The 8,459-nt window shown below is 49.1% G+C and overlaps 1 protein-coding gene across 1 annotated transcript in view; it reads right to left on the bottom strand.

Moving 5' to 3' along the window:
- The window catches only part of DHRS3 (dehydrogenase/reductase 3), a 29,041-nt gene extending 22,514 nt beyond the window's left edge, over window positions 1-6,527 (bottom strand). The window contains exon 1 of the mRNA XM_084220166.1: window positions 5,487-6,527. Within this exon, the coding sequence (XP_084076292.1) occupies window positions 5,487-5,759 (273 nt within the window). The 5' untranslated portion in view covers window positions 5,760-6,527. The remainder of the gene's footprint in view (window positions 1-5,486) is intronic.
- Window positions 6,528-8,459: the final 1,932 nt, after the last annotated feature.

Here is an 8,459-nt window from a genome sequence, read left to right on the forward strand (position 1 = left end):
TCAGAAGATTGGTATTAATATCCAGCTCTAGTTACAGTAGATCATACAACATTGGTATGTGTAATAAAGAAGCTTTTAGAAGGTATACACTAATTCATACAAATCAGGACAATAATATATGAGCCACACACTTAAGAGCTGGACTTGATAATCCTGGTGAGGTTCCTTCCAACTCAGAGGATTCTGTGAAATCTGTGAACTAATATGTCATTGTGATTCCTAAACACCAAAGTGAAATATTCATAGACCTACAGATGCAATTTGTGTGGGAGGAGCGTGCCATTGATAAACTCATCTCAAAACTTGCCAAATTTTCCATTACTGGGAATGCAAGGCTAAATTCTAAGATCTGACACCATCTTTTTTACATAACCTCTCACCAATACTCTCAGCCTGAACACAAAATAGCCTCAAATCTTACTCAGGTAAACCCCTCCAATTATACAAGGCTTTCAAGCACTTGTAGTTCCTCTGATGTTTTCAGTTCTGTTGGAGAAAGTGAAACAGTGAGGGAAACCCCAGGTTCCAGCAGAAGTGGGCTTGCACAGCTCTCATCCAGCCCTTTCATGGTGCTACTTCCTCCCTCAACTTCTTCCCAGCCCAGCTGTCACTGAACTGAAAGAGGACAGCACAACCAAGCAACAAGAAATCTTCCAAAATGCAGACACTGAGGGCTGACTTTGAAAAATGCTGTGAAAATACCAATGGAAAGAACAGTTCAGATTTCAGGGCTGTGGGGTTTTTCTTGAAAGGCCCAAGAAACTCTTCCAAAGTCACTGTCAGATAAACAAGAATACTAAATTATGTACTAAAGCCGGGGAATCTGTTTCAGTCCTATTATTAACATATTTTTCAGTTACTTTTATGAGGTTTTGTTGACATTTAACAATGCAGAATGCCTAAGAACCCAGCATCCCTTTCCCATTCAATCACACCTCAAATTAGATAATCTGTGAAAAAAGTAAATTAAAATAACAAGGAAAATTTTTAGAGATCAAAGTTTGCTAAAAGAAAACCTAACAAAGATCAAGACACACAACAGACATAGGAATCAAAACTTCTCTGCTAGAGACTATCAAAACCAGGGCTGACAACTTCCTGGCAAAGGCACTATAATGAAACTTCTGTAGGAAAAGCAAATGGCTTTGAGGAAACCAGGCACAGTTTCCCACTCTACTGAGCAGTGAATGAACCCATTCAGCCCCTACACCCCCTGACTGCTCACATCTGCAGAGGGCTGCTCTCCAACACAAGAAATACTGTTCAAAGGGGCCAGTCTTTCCAATATTAACTGGATTATACAGTACAGGCTTTGCAAAACACCATTAGGCTTTGGAAGTGGATTTTTATTTCATAGGCATTAAATCATAAACTCATAAAAGTCTCTCCTTCTCCCATTTCATTAACACAGACATTCTCTGCCATTTTGGCTCACCAGAGTAGCAACAGCTATGAGCCTTGACAGAGCTACCAGTGTGTGAGACTGAGGCAGAGGTGATACTTCACTGACCAAATACTTTTAAGGTACAGTTAAATTCTCAAGAGTTAAAACAAGCAACAGTGAGGATTCTGAATTTTGCAAGCAGGCAAGAAGGGACTGAAAGCAGAAAGTCAATTTCTCCAGTAATTCAGCCACAGCAAAAGTAGCTTCTCAGGCAGCACTTATGAATCTGGACACATCTCTGGGAAGTTGGATTACAACACTTGAGCACTTCCGGAGAAAAGTCAGTGCTGTTCATCCCTCATAATAACACTAACATGTCCTGGATCATCTGTAAGCACTTCATCCCTGCACACAGCTCATTTACATCCTCTTGGCTTTTTCCAGAAGTGCTCCAGGAAGCATTTCAATACACAGCACCTCCCAGGACCAAATAGTTCTTGAAACTACTTGAAATTACAAACTGAGTATGGATCCTTTGACCTCTCAGGGTACACTGGAACAGGAATTATCTGATGATTAAAGTTTCTCATTGCCTAAAAATTGCTGGCAGTCTTAATTGAAAAAGAAAACAAACCCCAGAACATGCACTTCTGAAACTGCAAATAGAACTGGCACTGCACTAGCCCTCATTGGCTATTTCTTTGGAGAGGCCAACAAACAACTTTGAGAAAAGAAACATCACTTGAGAAGGAACTGTCTCCTAGACATTTATCTGTGTCATATTTGAGGCACAATGGCAGAGCAATGGGGGTAAAGAATGGGATCAGGATGGATTTACAAGATCATGCCCAAGAGACTTCCATTCCATTAGACTGAGAATTTTAGTCTCCATGCTCTTCAATGAAGCACAAGACATTGTATTTCCATTTGCATAAACCCTTCCAGGATTTATTTCTTGTCTCTTCACAGCTTTAAATGCAAGATCAAATTTTACAGTAGAGGAGTTGCAGATGTGACAATTCATAACCTTGCGAAACACAACATTTGCCACCTTGCTTGAAAACGGCTCCGATATGTGTTGCTTGTGAGTAACAAAACCAGCCTCTGAAACTGAGTGGAAGATGAAATCCCATCCAGTCTAATTACCAGAGAAGTTTCATAGCCTCACAGTCCCAACTAACTTATCTTTCTGAAGATTCTAATCTCAAAAATATGGTTATATATCGCCGCCTACCTCCAAAAGCCCGCCACTATGTCTGTGTGCGCAGGCGCTGGGAGCACTTGGTCAGGACACACTGCACATCCTCCACCAGAACCTGAACCCTGGCACTGCTGCCAACCACCTCCATGGCATGCTGGGCTTGGCCCCAGAACTCCATGCCTTCGCTGGAAGTCTGTTTCTGAACTTGGAATATGGTGAGTACACCGTCTGATAATCAGAATCTGTTCTAAGTTAGTAATTATGATCAATAATTCAAGCTTTGCATATTAGTGTAAGCCAGTTAACAGTGTAAAAAGAGAAAACCAGGCAGTTTTCACAAGCCCTATCGAAAGATGACTTGCTAGACACTTCAAGGCTTTTTTATTTCTTTTTGTCAAATGCAAGGCTTAAAATTGCAGAGGAGTGCCAAGCGCCAAGCAGAAGGTTGTGCATGGTACATGGCGACTGCACAAAATCCACAAATTTAGGGTTGAGCACAGAAGCGGGAAAGAAATGAAATCTCATAGCAAAGGGAATGGTAACTACCACATGTAGGCAAAATTAGCATTAAAACTACTAAAGAGATGAAGCCAACTTTGGTGTTCTCACCACAGGCTGGCAGGCAGTGCCACTGCCAGGGCGATCAGAACTTGCTGAGTGCCGTATATGACTGACTGGACACCATGCTATAACTGAAAAGAAAATCTAATTCAAATTGAGTCAATGCAAAGACTTAAACACCTTGACAACGCACATGAAAACATCCCAAAAGGCAAAACAGCCCAAAGTTCTAACCAGTAACTAGCAACACTGAGCATTTCAGAACACGGTATGAGACAAGTACAAAGGTTCCCAATAATTATTCTCATATATTCTGTATTCTTTCCTTGTACAATATGTAGAGATTTTGTTGATAGGACGTACAGCTAGAATACAGTCTGTGTGTGTTTACAGTAATTCCATGCTCAGCTTTCTCTCAAACAGCCCTGGCTCCTTTTGGCCCCAGTCCCCTGGCTCCTCAGGGCCATTGTTCAGCTCCCAGCTCAACTGCAGCAAAACAGCTCTTAAATGTGCTGTAGAAATGGTAGCACTTTAATGCCAGCGCTCAGCATAGCAACCAGCCACTCTAAATAAATAAATAATGAAGCCTGGTATTCCAACAGATAATATAAATACACCTTCAGCAAATTTCTTGGGTCCAAAGGTCAATCAGCTTGTTTGCTCTGACTCCCAGAATGTGTAAATCTCAACATGATGTTTAAACACAAACACAGACAAACATCAAAGTTCAATGCTGACATATTTTACACCTCAGAGTTACATGCCAGAATAGCTCTGTACCACACAGAGAAAACTGTAATGCATGTGTAAGAAGTGATAAAACCCTATCCTGAACTAAATCCAAATTTTTTTCTTTAAATAGCCTCTCATTCTGTATTTTTCCTCTTCTTTCTTCTCTATTTATTCTCATTCATCCTCTCACACAGAGAAGTATTTATGCAGCTCTCTAATTTCACCAGTCCTCCCCTTAATTACCAATAAAAGGGGAGATGAAACTTTCCATCCTAAGACTCATTTCAGGGATGTGTGTTTCTGTATCCCTGACTGATTCACACATAGGAACATACCTGTACTTACAAAACAATGACATTTCAAGGTAAACCACCAGTTCCTGAGCAAGAGAATAGACCCACCAGCTACACCTGGCACTTCTGGGCTGCTGTGCAGACCAGCCACTCTCAGCCTCTCTCCTAAAGGAAATGTGCAAATAATCCCACAGCTTCCACTCAAGCTGTGCTCTTCTTGCCGGGTTCTCATTCATTTTTCCCCTTGAACAGCTCTGGGCTGTCCAAAAATGAAATACAAGGGACTTCAGGAAGCACAAGGAATTAATTTCACGAATGGAAACCCAGCAGGGTGAAAGGGAACACTTCTCCCCAGTGTCCCAGAGTCACCTGCCCCTCTCCTTTGGGGTGATGTGATCCTGACAGAGGAGGGCTCACTCTCCATGACCCCCATGCCCGTCTCCTCTGGGGTGATGTGATCCTGACAGAGGAGGGCTCACTGTCCATGACCCCCATGCCCTTCTCCTTTGGGGTGATGTGATCCTGATACAGGAGGGCTGACTGTCCATGATCCCCATGCCCATCTCCTCTGGGGTGATGTGATCCTGTACAGGAGGGCTCACTGTCCATGATCCCCTCCTTTGGGGTGATGTGATCCTGACAGAGGAGGGCTCACTGTCCATGATCCCCATGCCCCTCTCCTCTGGGGTGATGTGATCCTGACAGAGGAGGGCTCACTGTCCATGATCCCCATGCCCCTCTCCTCTGGGGTGATGTGATCCTGACAGAGGAGGGCTCACTGTCCATGACCCCCATGCCCCTCTCCTCTGGGGTGATGTGATCCTGACAGAGGAGGGCTCACTGTCCATGATCCCCATGCCCCTCTCCTCTGGGGTGATGTGATCCTGATACAGGAGGGCTCACTGTACATGACCCCCATGCCCCTCTCCTCTGGGGTGATGTGATCCTGTACAGGAGGGCTCACTGTGCATGATCCCCATGCCCAGCAGTGCCAGGAAGCAGCAATGGAAGCGAGCACTGGCTCCACGCACAGAATTGCTCAGCTCTCCTTCCCCTGCCACAGGAAACCTCTGCTGAGGCAGAACCCTCTCTTTTGTCAGCAGAGGGGAATTCACGAGGGGGAATCTTTCTCACAGCCGCGTTTTCACGGATGGGATGGGGAAAGGCAGGACGCAGTGAAGGAGGAGTGGGCAACTTCTGAAATGAAATCGATGCAATAACTCAGAGAGCTCCTCTCACCCTTCCCAAGCGATCCCACCTGGAGGTGGGGCTGGCAGAGCAGCAGGTGGGCGCTCCCCCTCCCCTCCCCGCTCACCTTCCTGGCTCCTCTCCGGGCGAACTCCCGGGCCAGGTGCCGGCCGATGCCGCGGCCCCCGCCGGTGACCAGCACGTTCTCCCGGGACAGGTCTCGCAGCTTGGGCGGCAGCAGCAGGCACACGGCAGCTTTCACCACCAGATACACCATCTGCACCGGGAACAGCAGCAGGGCGCCCAGCCACTTCCACATCATCCTCTTCTGCCAGGCAAAGTTCTCTTCCAAACCTCCACAAAACCAAGGTGACAGAGAAAGAAAAGCAATAGCCTTCATGCACCCCCAGATGGGTGACAATTCTTCAACCCCCCTTCCAAAACTTGGGGGCAAGAGGTTCTTGGATTGGAAAATCCTTCCCTCCCCCTAAAAAAAAATAAAAAATGGGGGTAGGAGTAAAGTAGTGCAGAAGACCAAGTCACTCCCCTGTTTCTTGATCGGTGTCCTCTGGGATTGTCACACGCAGGTAAAACAGCTTCCTTGCTTTTTAACTGGAAAGCTCTTTTTTTTAATTAAAAGAGAGGGGGGCGGGAAAAAAAAAAGTAGAATTAAAAGTAACCATACATCCCTCCGCTGCAAAGACCCACATAAAAATCCAGTATCCAAACGAAAGGTTTTTATATTTAGAAAAATAAAGTAAAGCAGCCTATGTCTCCAAATTTCAGGCTGCAGTGCCTTCCAGGCAGCTCATTTCTATTCTTAGACTCAGGAAATTGCTTAAATAAGATAGAATTGCCAGGACCTTCTTTTTAAGAAAGGCTGTATTCAGGGTGAGGTTGTTGTTTTGGTTTTAGTATCTATAAATATCTATAGACGTTCTGTCCTGAGCCGTTCGCGAAGGCTAAGCCGGTCATTGCCTCTCTCTGCCCCCTCTCCCGGTTTTTTCACTTGGAGTGTCTGATCACAGAGCAGGAATTACGCCGTGCACTACTTCAGCTCCGGCTCTTACTCATTCCTGCCTATTGCCGTCTCTGCCGCTCAGGGCCGCGGCGCTGGGGAGGTTTTATACCCCATTAATCCTGATTGACAGTTAAAGTGTCGGGCCGATTTCACTACTGTTCCTGGGAGTGGCTGCTGCTCTGCCCTCCCCCGCCGGCCGCGCCGCGCCACCGACTCGCTGCGGCTGGGCCGGCGCTGCCAGCGCGGCCGGCAGGGCCACCTGCGGGCACCCTGGGCTAGCTCAGGGCCGGCAGGGCCAGCTCAGGGCACCCTGGGCCACCTGCGGGCAGCCTGGGCCAGCTCAGGGCACCCTGGGCCACCTGCGGGCACCCTGGGCCAGCTCAGGGCCGGCAGGGCCACCTGCAGGCACCTGGGCTAGCTGAGGGCCAGCAGGGCCACCTGTGGGCACCCTGGGCCACCTGAGGGCACCCTGCCCTAGCTGAGGGCACCCTGGGCCACCTGTGCGCGCCCTGGGCCAGCCGAGGGCACCCTGGGCTTGCTGTGGGCACCCTGGGCCAGCTGAGGGCACCCTGGGCCAGCTGAGGGCACCTTGGGCTAGCTGAGGGCCAGCAGAGCCACCTGCAGGCACTCTGGGCCAGCTGAGGGCCAGCAGAGCCACCTGCGGGCACTCTGGGCCAGCTGAGGGCCAGCAGAGCCACCTGCGGGCACCCTGGGCCAGCTGAGGGCCGGCAGGGCCACCTGCGGGCATCCTGGGCCAGCTGAGGGCACCTTGGGCCAGCTGAGGGCCAGCAGAGCCACCTGCGGGCATCCTGGGCTAGCTGAGGGCCAGCAGAGCCACCTGCGGGCATCCTGGGCTTGCTGCAGGTCACCTGCTGGTACTCTGGGCCAGCTGTGTGCACCCTGAGTTTCCTGTGGGCACTCTGGGCCACTTGCAGGCCAGCAGGGCCAGCTGTGGGCACCCTTGGAATGCTGGAGACACCCTGGGCCACCTGCGGGCACCCTGGGCTTGCTGTGGGTCAGCAGGGCTGCCTGTGGGCACCCTGAGCTTTCTGCGGGTACCCTGGGCCACCTGTGGGCACCATGGGCCACTTGCAGGCATCCTGAGCTTGCTGCGGGCACCCTGCTCCAGCTGGGTGAACCCTGAGCTTTCTGTGGGCACCCTGGGCCAGTTGGAGGCACCCTAGGCCAGCTGCGCGAACCCTGGGCCATCTATGGGCACCCTGGGCCAGCTGGGTGAGCCCTGAGCTTTCTGGGCGCACCCTGGGCCATCTGTGGGCACCCTGGGCCATCTGTGGGCACTCTGGGCCAGCTGGAGGCACCCTGGGCCAGCTGCAGAGACCCTGGCTCACCTCTGGGCACCCTGGGCCACCTGCGGGCACCCTGGGCCAGCTGGGGTCACCCTGAGCCGCCTGCTGGGTCCCTGGGCATGCCGTGGGCACCCTGGGTTTGCTGCAGGCACGCTGGGCATCCTGCAGGTGCCAAAGTCAAATAGCTTTAAATACTACACCCTGGGCCAGCTGTGGGCATGGGGGGCAAGCTGTTCAGTTCAGGAGGGAGAAAAATAACATAAAATTTTATCCAGAGATCATGGTTTTACCTTCCTGCACACTGGCGAAGAAATTCATCCAGTGTAAGCACAGCTTCTTCCTCTTCACTTAGTGTTTTCTTGGTCCATGCCATTCTCTTCTGACGAAGAAATAAATAATTAACAAATTGTTTCATATAGACATGTTTACACAACAAAAATGTATTTTTTTCAAGTTCTGATAAAAATGCCCAAACTAAGTGAAATATTCCACTGAGATAGAATATGAGGTACTGGACAGCAGTTTTCTGCTGCACATCTTGATGTGCTAAGTCTGTGTTACTGTCAGCTCCAGTGAGGTGCTGGTTCAGCTCTTCAATTGCTTGGATTTCTTGACATACTTGGTTGGATTTCTTTGCTTTTGGCAAACTACACCTTATCCAGCTCCATTTGCCAGGAGATACACTGATTCCTTACTGTGCTGACTGCACCTGGGCTTGCTGTGGGCACACTGGGCTCTTGGCATGCTGGACTTCTTGCATGCCATGCTGGGC

This window comes from Fringilla coelebs, assembly GCF_963513975.1.
Source record: "Fringilla coelebs genome assembly, chromosome: 22".
NCBI classification, from domain to species: Eukaryota; Metazoa; Chordata; class Aves; order Passeriformes; family Fringillidae; genus Fringilla; species Fringilla coelebs.